Source organism: Bubalus bubalis, chromosome 21 (assembly GCF_019923935.1).
Source record: "Bubalus bubalis isolate 160015118507 breed Murrah chromosome 21, NDDB_SH_1, whole genome shotgun sequence".
Classification (NCBI taxonomy): Eukaryota; Metazoa; Chordata; class Mammalia; order Artiodactyla; family Bovidae; genus Bubalus; species Bubalus bubalis.
In genome coordinates this window covers 13,357,700-13,374,923 of record NC_059177.1, presented here as the reverse complement: position 1 = coordinate 13,374,923, position 17,224 = coordinate 13,357,700, and the positions used below count along the sequence as shown (strand labels likewise).

At 44.5% G+C, this 17,224-nt stretch overlaps 1 protein-coding gene across 8 annotated transcripts in view; it reads right to left on the bottom strand.

Annotated features, from left to right (window-relative positions):
- Positions 1-3,007: 3,007 nt before the first annotated feature.
- The window catches only part of ZNF621 (zinc finger protein 621), a 50,611-nt gene continuing 36,394 nt past the window's right edge, over positions 3,008-17,224 (bottom strand). For 3 of the 8 annotated variants that reach the window (XM_044934233.2, XM_044934232.2, XM_044934238.2), the window contains 4 exons: positions 16,242-16,325; positions 8,863-8,989; positions 8,214-8,321; positions 3,008-6,271 (listed from right to left, as the gene is read on the bottom strand). In XM_044934233.2, the coding sequence (XP_044790168.1) occupies positions 5,220-6,271; positions 8,214-8,321; positions 8,863-8,989; positions 16,242-16,325 (1,371 nt within the window). In that variant the 3' untranslated portion in view covers positions 3,008-5,219. The other 5 variants (XM_044934237.2, XM_044934235.2, XM_025272838.3 and 2 more) reach the window with 5 other exon arrangements.

Sequence of the window (17,224 nt, the reverse complement as noted above, 5' to 3'; positions counted from 1 at the left end):
CTGCCACATCGCATAGACCCCCGCTGTCTCCTGACTACTGTTGTTCATTTCTAAACCATCTGCAGCATCCACTTTGTGCTCTCTTTAACCAAGGAGCTATTTTAAACTGTATTAATTTATGTAAGAAAAAAATGTTCTTTGAGCCAACATGCAAGTAAACAACAAAAACAGCAAAAAACAGCCACTGTCCACTTCAGGAACTTCCTGGTGGTGGTGAACTCAAGGACTCCACAGGCCACATCAGATCTCTTTCCCCTTCCCTTATCTTCCCTTTGGACCAATTCTACTTGCTTTTCTCTCTCCTTCTAAACTGACACCACCCAAACTACTTGTAGAGGTCTCTTTCCTGAAGACCACTGAGAAATAGGTCCAGCCCTTTATCAGTGTACACCGCCAAACATCTGCTCAAGGCAGCTCTCTCAAAGCGTGGTCCACACTAAAGGTCTGGGCATCACCATGGATATCCACAATCAGACTTTGCTGTAGAGCATAAACCAACACAACATTGTAAATCAACTATACTCTCATAAAACATTGTTTTAAAAATCAGATTCTCTGAGAGTTAGGCCAGAAAATTACTCATTTTACACCAGGTTCTTCAGACACATGGCAAAATTTAAGAAGCACTAATCAAGGTAGAAACATGTAGATAGAAAAACAACTTTTAAAAAATGTATGGCCCCTTCCATGAACATTTAAGGATTTACTTTGAGTTCAGTTCAATTCAGTTGCTCAGTCATGTCCAACTCTTTGCAACCCCATGAATTGCAGCACGCCAGGCCTCTCTGTCCATCATCAACTCCCGGAGTTCACTGAAACTCACGTCCATCGAGTCGGTGATGCTATCCAGCCATCTCATCCTCTGTTGTCCCCTTCTCCTCCTGTCCCCAATCCCTCCCAGCATCAGAGTCTTTTCCAATGAGTCAACATTTCCCATGAGGTGGCCAAAGTACTGGAGTTTCAACTTTAGCATCATTCCTTCCAAAGAACACCCAGGACAGATCTCCTTTAGAATGGACTGGTTGGATCTCCTTGCAGTCCAAGGGACTCTCAAGAGTCTTCTCCAACACCACAGTTCAAAAGCATCAATTCTTTGGCGCTCAGCTTTCTTCACAGTCCAACTCTCAGATCCATACATGACCACTGGAAAAACCATAACCTTGACTAGACAGACCTTTGTTGGCAAAGTAATGTCTCATGCTATCTAGGTTGGTCATAATTTTCCTTCCAAGGAGTAAGCGTCTTTTAATTTCATGGCTGCAATCACCATCTGCAGTGATTTTGGAGCCCCCAAAAATAAAGTTTGACACTGTTTCCCCATCTATTTCCCATGAAGTGATGGGACCAGATGCCATGATCTTCGTTTTCTGAATGTTGAGCTTTAAGCCAACTTTTTCACTCTCCACTTGCACTTTCATCAAGAGGCTTTTTAGTTCCTCTTCACTTTCTGCCATAAGGGTGGTGCCATCTGCATATCTGAGGTTATTGATATTTCTCCCAGCAATCTTGAGTCCAGCTTGTGCTTCTTCCAGTCCAGCGTTTCTCATGAGGTACTCTGCATATAAGTTAAATAAGCAGGGTGACAATATACAGCCTTGACGTACTCCTTTTCCTATTTGGAACCAGTCTGTTGTTCCATGTCCAGATCTAACTGTTGCTTCCTGACCTGCATATAGGTTTCTCAAGAGGCAGGTCAGGTGGTCTGGTATTCCCATCTCTTTCAGAATTGTCCACAGTTTATTGTGATCCACACAGTCAAAGGCTTTGGCATAGTCAATAAAGCAGAAATAGATGTTTTTCTGGAACTCTTTTGCTTTTTCGATGATCCAGCAGATGTTGGCAATTTGATCTCTGGTTCCTCTGCCTTTTCTAACACCAGCTTGACATCTGGAAGTTCACGGTTCACGTACTGCTAAAGCCTGGCTTGGAGAATTTTGAGCATGACTTTACTAGCGTGTGAGATGAGTGCAATTGTGCAGTAGTTTGAGCATTCTTTGGCATTGCCTTTCTTTGGGATTGGAATGAAAACTGACCTTTTCCAGTCCTGTGGCCACTGCTGAGTTTTCCAAATTTGCTGGCATATGGAGTGTAGCACTTTCACAGCATCAACTTTCAGGATTTGAAATAGTTCAATTGGAATTCCATCACCTCCATAGCTTTGTTCATAGTGATGCTTTCTAAGGCCCACTGGACTTCACATTCCAGGATGTCTGGCTCTAGGTGAGTGATCACACCATCATGATTATCTGGGTCGTGAGGCTCTTTTTTGTACAGTTCTTCTGTGTATTCTTGCCATCTCTTCTTAATATCTTCTGCTTCTGTTAGGTCCATACCATTTCTGTCCTTTATTGAGCCCATCTTTGCATGAAATGTTCCCTTGGTATCTCTGATTTTCTTGAAGAGATCTCTAGTCTTTCCCATTCTGTTGTTTTCCTCTATTTCTTTGCATTGATCGCTGAGGAAGGCTTTCTTATCTCTCCTTGCTATTCTTTGGAACTCTGCATTCAGATGCTTATATCTTTCCTTTTCGCTTCTCTTCTTTTCACAGCTGTTTGTAAGGCCTCCCCAGACAGCCATTTTGCTTTTTTGCATTTCTTTTCCATGGGGATGGTCTTGATCCCTGTCTCCTGTACAATGTCATGAACCTCAGTCCATAGTTCATCAGGCATTCTATCTATCAGATCTAGTCCCTTAAATCTATTTCTCACTTCCACTGTGTAATCATACGGGATTTGATTTAGGTCATACCTGAATGGTCTAGTGGTTTTCCCTACTTTCTTCAATTTAAGTCTGAATTTGGCAATAAGGATTTACTTTAAATTTGTGTTAATAAAGGCAAACCTTGGAGATACTGTGGGCTGGGTTCCAGACCACCATGATAATGCAAATTCAGCAAGAAAGCAAGTCACATGAATTTTCTGGTTTCCCAATGCATATAAAAGTTGTTTACACTATAGTGTATGAAGTGTCTAACAGTATCATGTCAGGAAAAAAAAAAGGAAAAACCTTAATTAAAAAATACTTTATTGTAAAATATCTTAGCTATAATATGATAATGCAGTGCTGCCACAAACTTTCAATTTGTAAAAAACACAGTATCTGCAAAACAGATACAATGAAGCACAATAAAATAAGCTGTGTCTATAATGCATAACTCAAGTTCTTTTCCCAGAAATTACTTCACATAGTTCTTTGCATAGTTATAAAAGACCTCATTTAAGGTCAAAAGCACAACCAATCCAAAATTATACTTCACTAACCTGTCACAACCTCTTGAGAGTCCCTTGGACTGCAACATGATCAAATCAGCCCTGACTATTAATTGGAAGGACTAATGTTGAAGCTGAAACTCCAATATTTTGGCCACCTGATGCGAATAGCTGACTCACTGGAAAAGACCCTGATGCTGGAAAAGACTGAAGGCAAAATGAAAAGGGGACAGCAGACGATGAAATGTTTAGATAGGATCACTGATCAATCAACATGCATTGAGCTAACATGTATTGTGACAGTGGGGGATAGAGGAGCCTGGTGGGTTACAAGTTTGATGCCTGATCTGGGAGGATTCTATATACCGTGGGGCAACTAAGGCCATGTGCCACATGTGCTGAGTCAAAGCACCCTAGAGCCCATGTTCTGCAACAAGAAAAACCACTGCAGTGAGAAGTCCATACACAACTAGAGAAAGCCCATGTGCAGCAACAAAGACCCAATGCAAACAAAAATTAAAAAAAAAAAAATTCCACAGGCATATTCAGATTTTCCCCAGATCGCCTGCTCCTATTTCTTTAGTAATTTGCCAAACTCATATTTATAATTTATGCTATCTGGAGAAAAGTGCAGAAACCAACACCACTTGCAAATAGGAAGCCAAAATACCCACTAAGAAAAATTTACATAACGGATGGAGCAAAGATGAATGTCTTGGTGTACATGTACTAAACAAATCAAACTTAAAAGGAAACAACCAGGGACTTTCCAAAGTGATCGAGTGGCTAAGACTCCGAGCTCCAATGCAAGGGGGCCTGGGTTTGATCTCTGGTCATGGAACTAAGATCCCACATACCGCAGGGCAACTAAGCCCGTGTGTCACAACTAGAGAAGCGCCTGTGCCACAATGAAGACCTGGAACGGCCAAATAAATTTTTTAAAAGTTCATTTGCTTTAAAAAAAAAAAAAAGAAAGAAAGAAACAGCCAGGTATCAAGAGCAAAACTAAAGATAAAAAACAATTTCATGTTTCAAGACCTGATTGCTCTCAATCACGTAAATGATTGTTATCAGTTTTTTAATTATTTTAACTTTTTTTTAGTTGTTATTTACTTATTTTTTACTGTGCTGGGTCTTCATTCCTGCACGGGCTCTTCTCTAGTTGCAGGAAGCGGGGGCTACTCTAGCTGCAGTACATGGGCTTCTCACTGCAGTGAGAAGCGGGCTTCTCTAGCTGCAGAGCACATGCTCTAGGGCTCGCAGGCCTCAGGAGTTGGGGCATGTAGGCTCAGGAGTTCTGGCTCCCAGGCTCTAGAGCGCAGGCTCAGTAGTTGTCACCACAGGCTTAGTTGCCCCACAACATATGGGATCTTCCCAGACCAGGGATCAAACCCATGTCTCCTGCATTGGCAGGGGGATTCCTTACCACTGAGCCACCAGGCAAGCCACATATATGTTTTCTAACTGGTTATTTCATATGATTTTTAGCAGAGACGTACAAGATCCTCAACAATCTATGTCAAGGACAACCCAACTTCACCTGCATGAATACACACCTTCAGCCACTGAACCACCTGCATTTATTTTTAAAGGCCCTGGTTGTAAGCTTATGCCACTTCTAAACTCTGACAGATCTTACATGCCTGTTTCTCCCAGGCAGCTTCTGTCACATCACAGGGGCCTTATATGGGGAAGTCCTATCTCAAAGGTGCCTAATTCACCATAGCATCCTACCAGCACTTCCCAAACAGCAGCCCCATGATGCAGATACAGTCGTTACTGTTCAAGTCTGAAAGGAACCAATACAGAAGTCAAGTGTTTCCATTATCTACCCAAAAGAAAACAGAATATATTATATAAACACAGGTAAATATATCTTTAAATATATCTCAATTACAATGGAGTTTATGCTGAAATAATAGGAACACAGGTACAGTGTAAAAGCTACGGATCAACCTGAAGGTAGGTTAGAGATCTGCTGTAACAGCCAGAGAAGTGCCAAGAGAGAGGTCACGGGGGGTGAGGAGAAGGGGTCAGAATAACTGGGGAAGGCTTCACAGCCGGAGGAAGACCCTGGAAGACACGAACTACTTGGACAGGGGAAGAAAGAACCCCAGAGGCGGGAAGCAGCATGAACACGGGCCCAGAGACAGGAATGAGGACAGCGTGTGACAAGGCCACGGCCACAGCAGGAGCAGAGCCCGGGCCCGGGAGACACCCGGGAGCTAAGGATGCAGAGGGGCCCTGGGGACGCAGCAGGGGTGGCCCGAGAGCCTTGCTGGGCTTCTTCTCCACGGGGTGCACTTTCTGATGCTGAACAAAGCTGCCGTACCACTTGAAGGCTTTCCCACACACCTTACACTCATAGGGCTTCTCTCCGGTGTGAACTCTCTGATGCTGAATGGAGGCGATCTTCTGGCTGAATGCCTTCCCACACTCCTTACATTGGTAGGGTTTCTCCCCAGTGTGGATGCGCTGGTGGACAATAAAAAGTGACCTACACCCAAAACCTTTCCAACACTCCTTACATTTATAGAGCTTCTCCCCAGTGTGCAGCCTCTGGTGCTGCAGGTAGGCGGCGCTCCGGCGGAAAGCCTTGCCACACTCCTTACACGTGTAGGGCTTCTCCCCCGTGTGGATCCTCTGATGCTGGGTCAAGGCGGTGTTGGAACTCAGACCTTTGCCACACTCCTTACATTCATAGGGTCCTTTGCCAACGTGATTTTTCTCATGTACGATACAGTCATAGCTGGACTTGAAAGCTTTGCCACACTCCTTGCACTTGAAGGGCTTTTCCCCAGTGTGGCTCCTCTGATGCCGAAGGAGCTTTGAGTTATATCGGAAGATCTTCCCACATTCTTTACATTTGTAGAACTTCATGCCTCCTCGAAGTATCAGATTGGGATTCAGACTGAAAGTCTGCCACACTGCCTTGCTTTCAAAATCCAAGTGCTGAGACACGTTCGTGAGAAGCCCTCCCACGGGCCTGCCGTGGGCCTCTGTGCCCTCGGAGGCTTGCTGCTCTACCGCTGGCTCTTCTGTCTTGATGCCCCTCTCACCACCTGACCAAAGAAACCACAAGTTTCCTCGTTACTGAACTGGAAGGAATGGGATGCAGTGGTCCTGGTTTTCTTTTATAGGATGCGATTTATTTATTTATTTTTATTTTATTTTATTTTTAAACTTTACAATATTGTATTAGTTTTGCCAAACATCGAAATGAATCCACCACAGGTATACCCGTGCTCCCCATCCTGAACCCCCCTTCCTCCTCCCTCCCCATACCCTCCCTCTGGGTCATCCCAGTGCACCAGCCCCAAGCATCCAGTATCGTGCATCGAACCTGGACTGGCGACTCGTTTCATACATATTATACATGTTTCAATGCCATTCTCCCAAATCTCCTCACCCTCTGCCTCTCCCACAGAGTCTATAAGACTGATCTATACATCAGTGTCTCTTCTGCTGTCTCGTACACAGGGTTATTGTTACCATCTTTCTAAATTCCATATATATGCGTTAGTATACTGTATTGGTGTTTTTCTTTCTGGCTTACTTCACTCTGTATAATAGGCTCCAGTTTCATCCACCTCATTAGAACTGATTCAAATGTATTCTTTTTAATGGCTGAGTAGTACTCCATTGTGTATATGTACCACAGCTTTCTTATCCATTCATCTGCTGATGGACATCTAGGTTGCTTCCATGTCCTGGCTATTATAAACAGTGCTGTGATGAACACTGGGATACACGTGTCTCTTTCCCTTCTGGTTTCCTCAGTGTGTATGCCCAGCAGTGGGATTGCTGGATCATAAGGCAGTTCTATTTCCAGTTTTTTAAGGAATCTCCACACTGTTCTCCATAGTGGCTGTACTAGTTTGCATTCCCACCAACAGTGTAAGAGGGTTCCCTTTTCTCCACACCCTCTCCAGCATTTATTGCTTGTAGACTTTTGGATTAGGATGCGAGTTTTTAAAATACACCCATGAAATGGTTATGAGCTTCCATAAAGGAGGATGAGAGATAAGAAAAAACAACAGCATAAGCTGGACAAGTGATGACACTGCAGTCCAGGAGTGCCTCTTACAAGGACGGGCTGGGCAATGAGCCAGGGCAGGTGAGGTGGGCAAATGAGAACTTCAAGGGTGGGAAGGAAAGGAAGCAAGAGAGGAAAAAAGAATGGCAGAGGTAAGAGGGAACAGAGAGAAATGCAAACAGGCTTCAAAAGAGAGAGAGAGGGAGACTCTCAGGGAGGGAAAAGACATTGGTGAGACGAAGGGGACCAGCTAGCAGCCCGGAAACACACAGTGAAATGATGGACCCCAATGCCCCACCTGGAAGCCAGGAAACCACCCCCAACTCTGAATTTTACGTAACAGCCAGATAATTCTACTTTAAATATTTCACATAATATTCTGGGATAAAAGATTCTTTTAGGAAGTCAGAGGGAACATAAGGTGACTGGAGAACTGTAGGCCACTGCGCTGTTACCACTAAAGGAATCACTTTTCACAACATTACAGAATGTGTGAGAAGTGAGGCCTGAAAAGCTTCTTCCTAAAGTAAAGAAAATCCAAGTAATTAAAACCTTCCAGGACTGACTGGTAAGCAGACTGGAAATTTTAGGATGGTGGGTGTGTCTTGAGAGTGTGGTATTGGAGGAATATTCTTGCCCTTTGCTCTATGGCCCCATTTAAAACAAATTCATTGTAAACCACAACATTATGGAACTTTAAAATACTAAAAATTGTATCAATATTAAAAAGCCAAATAAAATCACAGCTATGGTACAAATCAATCAGTTTGATGCACAGAATCACACTTTCCTTAAAGTATGGCTGAAACCCTACCACCCTGCCATGAAAACTGTCCTTACAGGTTTGGGATGGGAACTCAATACAGGTCAGAGGGTCAGCTACAGGGAGCTTTGCTCTCCACTGCAGAAGAAACATTTCCAGTAAACCAGGAAGGCGAAACCAGAAGGTGCTAAGTCCCCTTACTCACCTGGACAGATGCCTCTCAAATCCTCTGCTTCCCAGGGATCGGGGTCCCATGGAGCTTCCCCTCTCTCCAGCTGGGAGATCAGATCAGGTCTGGGGAATGGAGACACTACTCCAACAAGAAAGAGAGACAGACAAGTTGAGGGGAGACGTCCAGAGCTGTTACTGAGATCCCTCTGCCCACCCCAAGGCAGGCGAGTTGAGTTGAGGGGAGAAGGGGACTGCCTGGGGGACCAATGAGCCACACAGGGGTTCTGAGGAAGGGGTCCAAACTGCACTCCATGCAAAGATCAGGGAGACAGTGATTCTTCCCAGGGAAGAAGTGCAAGCTCGCCCTGACTCAGAAGAAAGGACATCCCCTCAGGAAGGATGAATGTACCGATATTCTGGGAGGCTCCTGCACACAGGAGAGGGCCCACATCCACTACACTGCAAGGACGGAGGAACTGAGGTCTCCCGGGGGCACCCCAAGAGTCCTTTCCCTCAGGGTCCAAAACCACGCTCTTCCCTGGGAAGGAATAAAGTGCAACTTCAAAGCAAAGGGAACCTGGGATTTCCCCACCCAGCATCTCCACAGAACCCTGAGGACTACTAGAACTCCCAAGACATCTGAAGAGGACATCAACTATCAGAGGGCCACTGAGAGACCTTACCAAGGGAAACCACATTTGCGTAATTCTCCAGCATCACCTCCCTGTACAGGGCCCTCTGCGCAGAGTCCAGGCTGGCCCATTGGTTCTGGGTGAAGTACACGGCCACGTCCTCAAAGGTCACTGGCTCCTGAAACAACAGGTTCCTGCTCAGGCTCTGAGTGAGGGCCAGAGGGGGCCAGTGTGAGCTTCAGGGAAGAAATGGACCTGCCAAGGTCTGTGACTCTGAGCCCCGTGGAAGGTCTGTTCTATGGACAAGAGCACTCAGTACCCCAGCCCTCAGTCAGGGCTCCCACCTTCAAATGTGGAACACCAAGGCTATCCCACTTGCTCAGCTCTGCAGCTCCAAACTGTCATCCCAACCTCACAGCCTGGCATCTGGGGCTCTCCAGGCTGTAACTGTGTTAACCTCTTATGTTCCTGTCTCCATGGAGCTGTCTCTCTAGGACCCACAGACCTGAGGTACCCATAACCTGTCACCTTATCTCTGTACACCAACTACTCTCCCCGTCTCCTCTCAGCCAAAGTACACGTACACCACCGGACGTATTCCCTGCTCAGTTTCTCCTCGGCCTTCCCCACCAGCTTCCACTACACACAGAGAAGCCACTCCTTAGAAATAGCCCCAGTACAGCTATACGTTAAAAAAAAAAAAAAAGAAATCAGAACATTCTTTAACACAATATATAACAACAAAATCAAAATAGATTAAAGATCTAAATGTAAGACAGGATACTATAAAACTCGTAGAGGAAAACATAGGCAGAACACTTTTTGACATAAATCACAGTAATATCTTTTTCAGTTTGTCTCCCAGAGTAATGAAAAGAAAAACAAAAGTAAACAAATGGAACCTAATTACACTCAAAAGCCTTTGCACAGCAAAAACCCAAAGTGAGAGAAAATATCTGTAAATACGACTGACAAAGGATTAATCTTCCAAATTTACAAACAGCTTATGCATTCAATATGAAAAAAAAATCCAATCAAAAATGGACAGAAGATCCAAACAGACATTTCTCCAAAAAAGACATACATATGGCCAAGAGGCATGTGAAAAGATGTCAGCATCTTTAGAGAGACTATTAGAGAAATGCAAGTCAAAACTGCAGTGAGGTATCACACAGTTCAGAACAGTCATCACCTAAAAATCTACAAACAATAAATGCTGGAGAGGGTGTGGAGAAAAGTGAACCTCCCTACACCGTTGATGGGAATGTACACTGGCACGGCCTCTGTGAATAAGAGTACAGAGGTTTCCTTAAAAACTAAAAACAGAGCTACCACATGATCTAGCAATCCCACTGCTGGGCATATATCCAGAGAAAACCATAATTCAAACAGATACATGCACCCCAATGTTCAGGGTAGTGCAGCACTGTTTACAACAGCCAGGACATGGAAGCAGCCTAAATGCCCATCGATGGAGGAGTGGATAAAGAAGATGTGGCACATATATACAGTGGAATACTGTTGCTGATGTTTAGTAATTCAGTTGTGCCTGACTCTCTTGCGACCCCAAGGGCTACAGCCCGCCAGGCTCCTCTGTCCATGGGATTTACCAGGCAAGAATACTGGAGTGGTCGCCATTTTCTTCTCCACGGGGTTCTCCTGCGTCTCCTGCATTGGCAGGCGGATTCTTTACCACTGAGCCACCTGGGAAACCCACAATGGAATATACTTGGCCATAAAAAAAGAATAAGATTATGCCATCTGCAGTAACATGGATGGACCTAGAGATAGTCATATTGAGTTAAGTAAGTCATATGGAGAGAGGGAAAATCATATGATGTAGCTTGTATGTAGAATGTTAAAAACAAACAAACAAACAAACAAAAAACCAAGATACAAAAGAACTAAACAGAAACAGACTCACAGACTTAGAGAATGAATTTGTGGTTACCAGAGGGGAAGGTCAGTAGGGAGGGAAAGATTGGGAGTTTGGGACTGACATGTATACACTACTATGTTTAAAAGAGATAGAAAAGAATTTGAAAAAGAATAGATACTTGAAAATGTATAACTGAATTGCTGTGCTGTATACCTGAAACTAACACATTGTTAATCAACTATACTACAACATGAAATAAAAATTTTTTAAAAATCACTCCCAATATTTCACAAATTTCTTTTCATTCCTTCTTACCATATCAGAAGGCCAGCTCTCTTGAAGGAAACCTGCAGCCTGCCTATTCTGGCCTCTTCTCTGAACTGCACATCTTCAAAGAAGACCGGCTGTGTGCTGTCTCCGAGCACCAGCACACCCCCTGCCCCGCGTCTTGAGCTTCATCCCACTTGCAAAAGTTCACCCCTCTCTGTCTCCCCAGGCCATCATCCCAAGAGCGACATGAACTCATATTCATAGACTAGACCCTAGGCACCAGGCTCTTGGGTGGGTACTTCTAAATCTTGTCTGTCATTTACTCTTAACAACACAATGTGAAGTCAGAGTTATTTACCCCTCTTTTTCAAAGAATGAAACTAAAGTTCAGAAAAATTCACTACTTTGCCCAAAATCACACAACCAGGAAGTGACAGAGCTGGGACTTCAACCCAAACTCGTCAAACAGCAAACCCGGGCTCCTCCCACATAGCGAGCTGCCTCCAACACAGGCTTCATGAACGTCTCCAAACACACAGCCAACCCCTGAACCTCCTCCTAACCTGGTGTCACCCCTGTCTGGAGAAGATCTTTTCACACCCACAACTTCCAAAATCAACAGTCAATCCATCTTTATCAGGCTACCTCCAGGCAACACGAGGCCCCTCCCCCAATCTAGACTGAGGGATCAGCTATTTCAGAACAGCACACATCACCCTAGAAGCCAGAGCCTCTGCATCTTCTGAGACACAAGAACAGTCTCTAATGGCATCCACTGGCTACTCTCTTTGCTTCTATGGACAGACTGCATGATGCAGACCACAGAGGCTGCGCTCCCAACCCGGAAGGGGTTTCCTGACTTCTGCACCTTCTCACCTTGATGACCCCACAGATGATTCCACCTCCTGGGAGTCTCACTACCCTATGCAGTCAGCGTTCTTTTCAGCCAATGAAAATGAAAACACCTACCCACTGGGGCTCAGCTAAGCCCCTAATTCTCTGAGTGCACCAATCTCTCCCGGCAGCCCCCAGAGCAGCCTGTGCACTGGAGACAGCACAGGGGACAGGGAGAAGGGGACACTCTCACAACGGCTGGAGGAGGCAGGGAAGAAACACATCCCCAGGACAAATGCTGCAACTGCTCCTAGCTACTCTCCTCGCTCTACACGCAGGCCGTTACGAGGGGGTCCTTTCCAAACCAGAACTATGGAATTCAAAAGGAGAGAGTGAAAGAAAAAGAACATAAAAGAACAAATTTAGAAAGTTCTCAAAGGAGAACTGACCCTTAAACTGGGCACTGACAAAGTCCACAGGGCCCCTGGAATACTTGAGCCCCAAATCCAAACATCAGATAGAACCATGATGTCCTGTGAGTAATCACGGATTCAGCAACAAGGCATTAAGGGATTCTGAGGCCACAGCCTGGTAGGAAAACCGAAGTTCACTCTGCTTCCCGGAAGTCAAGTCTTACTCCCTCACATCTCCAGAGCTGCTTCACAGTCTTCCCCACCCAGTACCATCTTCCTTGACAGGCTGTTCTTCCCACCTGCTTTCAAATATTCCCAGGCATCATGAGTCCAAAAAAATTCCCATTATTAAAGGGGAACTTGGGCTTCCCTGGTGGTCTAGTTTTTAAGAATCTGCCTTGCAATACAGGGGACACTGGTTCGATCCCTGGTCTGGGAAGATTCCACATGCCGTGAAGCAACTAAGCCCGTGTGCCGCAGCTACTGAAGCCTGCGTGCCTAGAGACCGTGCTCCACGACAAGAGAAGCCGCTGCAACACAGAAACCCTCAAACCGCAACTAGAGAGTAGTCCCACTCACAGCTAGAGAAAGCACGGCGACAACAAAGACCCCGTGCGACCAAATTAAGGGAAACACGTTTTCTTAAATAAAGGGGAACTTGCTATTTTAAGACAGTTAGGCTATTGATATAATTTTCTTCCTCCTGTGGATGGTCCCTGTGTACCTGCACCTTATTTTTCTCCACTTATTTTTTCATCATCTAACAAATTACACTTTTATCGTGTATCTCCCTCTCACCAGAATGTAAACCATGAGGCAAGGATTCTGCTTTCTTCATTATTGCTTTCCTAGCGCACAGTAGGTTTTCCTAGTAGCTTTCCCTAGTGCCTGGCAGTAGGTAAAAGCTAGCAGTAGCTTTTCCTAATGTCTGGCAGATCCAAGGTGATTAATATGAATTTGGGGAAAGAATTAATTTCAAAAATGGTTCGATCACAAATAGAATTTTTACACTTATGAAGAAGGTCAGAAAAGAACAGCAAATACCACTTTCACAGTGAAATGCCAGGGCATATCCATTAAAGCTGATGGCTGATAATTTACCATGCGCTGAGGTTCTATTTTTGGTAAAAGACTGGATAAGCAGCATAAATATAGCTAATGAAGTAACATAAATATCTTTGCTTGCAGATGAAATGGCTATTTGCCTAAAAAATATCTAAGACCCAAGAAAATAAATGAAAAACATTTACAACTGACAAGATAATTCATTAAGTTAGCCAGATGTAGGATACATGAACCAAAATGATTAGCTTTATGAAATATCACTATGAATGATTAAAAGACAAAATGGGAGAAAATAAGGTGCCACTCATATGAAAAATGCTAAGAGTAGACCCAACAAAAACCTGCAAAACTAAGATGAAGAAAACTAAATGATTATTAAAATAAATAAAACAGGAACTGAATAAATTAGAATATGCAGTGTTTCTAAATGGGAAGAATCAAACTTGTAAAGAAGCCAATTATCCCCAATTTTGCCTATGATTCCAATAAAATCAACTTCTCCACCAAAAAAAATCAATGGGATGAATGCAGACGCTGGGGCTCATTTAAAGTCATCTGAGAAAAGTAAGTGTGAGAGACTACCTGAGAAGGTTTTGAAGGAAACACATTTTTGAAAGAAAAGATGGGAGGGAATCGAACCCTACCTGAAAAGGACAATACTTCGAGGAAATGAGAATATAAGCCATAGATAGTGAGAAAACATATAAAGAGAAATACATAATAAAGGACTATTATCCCAAGTACACAAAGAACTCTAAAAACTCAACAGAAAAATGAAGAACCTGATTAAAAAATGGGCAAAAGACCCGAACAGAAATCTCACCAAAGACGTTATACAGACAGCAAACAGGTAGACAAAAAGATACTCTACAGCATATGTGTTCAGGGAAATGCAAATTAAAACAATGAGATACCACAACACACCTAGTAGAAGGACCAAAATCCGAAACACTGACACCACCAAACACTGGTGAGGATGTGGAGCAACACGAGCTCTCCTTCACTGCTGGTGAAAATACAAACTGCTGCAGTCACTTTGGAAGACAGTTTAACAGCTCCTTACAAAACCAGAATAAACACATTCTAACCATACGATCCAGCAATCAGACTCCTTGGTATCTTCCCAATGAGCTAAAAACTTATGGCCACACAAAAAAAAGCACAAGGATGCTTACAGTAGTTTTATTCATAATTGCCAATCCTTGGAAGCAACCAAATGGGCCTTCAGTAGGTGAATAAACTGTGGTACAGTCGGTGGAATATTATACAGCGCTTTAAAAAGCTATCAAGCCATGAAAAGTCACACAGGAACCTGAAATGAATACTACTAAGTGAATGAAACCAACATGAAAAGGTATGATACCAACTACACAGTATTGTGGAAAAAGCAAAAAGATTGACAGTTGCCAGGAAGGGAGGGCAGGACACAGGATTTTTAGAGCCTGTGAAAAGACACTGTATGATATGATAATAGTAAATGCACATCATTACACACATGTAATCCACAGAATGTACAACACCAAGAATGAACCCTAGTGCAAGCTATGGACTCTGGGTGACTATGATGTGTCAATGTAGGTTCATCAATTGAACTAATGTACCACTCTGATAATGAGCTATGCATGTATGGGGCCAAAAAGCATATGGGGACTCTGTGCTATTTGTTTAATTATGCTATGAACCTAAAAGTTCTCTAAAAAAAAAAAAAAAAAAAAAAAAGAAGTCTACTAAGAAAAGAAAAGGGAGGGAGCAACACTTAATCTCTTACCTGGATTGTAATATCCTCCAAAATGACTCACATTCTTTTGCAACCAACTCACCACTATAGGCCAAAAATCTTTTTGATACGTAAATCCATTCCTTTCACATGCCCTGCTTAGAATCCTTTAGCATCTTCCTACTGAACTCAGAAGTGAGACCAGAGTCTTCACAGTGACCTCCGAGACACTAGCTGTGCCTAGTTGTCCCACCTCACAGTGAACTAGTTCCTCTAACCTTTACTTGTCTCTAGAATACACCCAGCTTTCTCCCCTACCTCAGGGCTGATGCATTTGCTATACTCCCTGGAAAGCTCAGCTTTGGCTCTCTCTCCAGTAGTTCTCCAGCCTATTTTTACTTCTTTCATGAGGTCTCAAGCTCATGTGACCACCTCCATGAGGGCTTCCCTGACGACCACCTTCACAGGGAGCTTCTTTGAGGCTTCTCAAATTTGAGAGGGTGCATAAGAATCACCCACAGAACTTACTACAACAGATTCCTGACACGACCTACCCTCCTCCCCAGGATGATTATTGATCTAGGGTGGTACCTAGCAACTAGTGATTTTAATGAGCACCCAAGTGATCCTGATGCTGCCCACCTGAGGCCCTCACTGTTAGGAAGCACGGTACTTGAGCAACAGGTACTTATGATATCAACTTACTTGTTTTTGGTAAAAGTACCCTCCATGAGAAAGGAGAACTTGTCTGCATTATTCAGACTAGCACTATGTGCTTAGTCTGAAAGCACATATGGAAAGAACAATGCAGGTCTCTCTGGGATACATCTAGTATCTGTGGAGCAACCTCTTCAATTGAGAATTTTTCTCAAGCGGTTTCTCACCTAGCAACCTTATTTTTTTTGCTAATCCCATATTCCTAATTTATCCCCCACCCCCAACGTGTTTCCCTCTAGATAAGGTTGTTTTCTATATCTGTTCACACAACTTTTATTTGTACAACATGATCTGGATTTTCACATTCTGAGGGAATTTCTTGACGTGAGTCCCCCCTTTTTTACTTAAACCTATACGTCCAAACTCTTCACACTACACACAAGACTCTTACCTCCCCCACCACGTATTTACAACCTTAACCCTGGGGATGGATTCAGGGGGAAACCACAGCCTCGCCAACTTAGGCCTTTTCGGTCCCTTCCTAATGACCTGATAGCTAACGTGACCTTTAAGACTGAAATGAAGGTAGGCTCACCTGAGGCCAAGTGGTTTGGAGCATGGCTGATGTCCCCTGGCTCTGTGCACTCTTCCCGGTTTGGAAAAGCAAGAACCTTAAAAGCTAAGACAAGAAGAGCCATGAGCGCAATGGTCCCTTTTCTACATCACCAACAACCGCCCACAGTCTTCCGTCTCATTTCCAGCAGTGGCAGGAGTCTCTACCAGCCCTCCACTGGCTGATGGTCCCCACCTCCTCATGAATTGCTCTAGCTGGTATTCGGGACAATCCACCACCTGCCTCCTCTGCCCAAGAGCGCTCCTGGGACCATTCACACGGACCGAGACACACGTGACTAATTCGGCCCCTACAGTTCTGGGTCTGAACAAACTTAAAAAACTAAAAAAGTGCTTATGGGGACCACGTCACTGACTCCCAAAAGTGCCTATGGAGGAGACAAAGGCAGCTGGATTTGGACTGGGTGAAATATTCATGGTCACGTTAGCTATCAGGTGACGGGAGACCCCAAGAGGCTCTCCACCCAAGCAAGCAGGAGACCCCAAACATCAGAAACTTCAGTACCGGCCACAGGGGGCTGTTGGGCCAACTTCTTTTAGACAAAAAAAGGATCACGCCTCGGTGGGCAGGGGACTGAACCAGGACTCTAGAGGCCCGCAGCCACCTCGGCGGCTTCTGTGAGGCCGAGACGCCGGGGCATCCGGTCAGAAGGAGGCGAGTTCAGGGGCAGCGTGCTGACGAGGCGCTAAGGAAAACCAGGAAGCCGGCGCCTAACGGGACTGGCAAGAAGAGCTAGCCAGAATTTACCCTCTTTCCCTCATAACCCCTAGAAACGGTTCTCTCAACGATCATGCAGAACCCAGCGCAGGTGTCCACCATCCCTCTAGGCCGCCCATCTCGGTGGTTCCGGCGGCGCGACCTCACGTAACCCGAAGGGGCTGGGCTTCGGACAGGCGCTTTCCCGTGACGTCATTGGTGGGCGCGGTAACACCGAACTAGGGGTG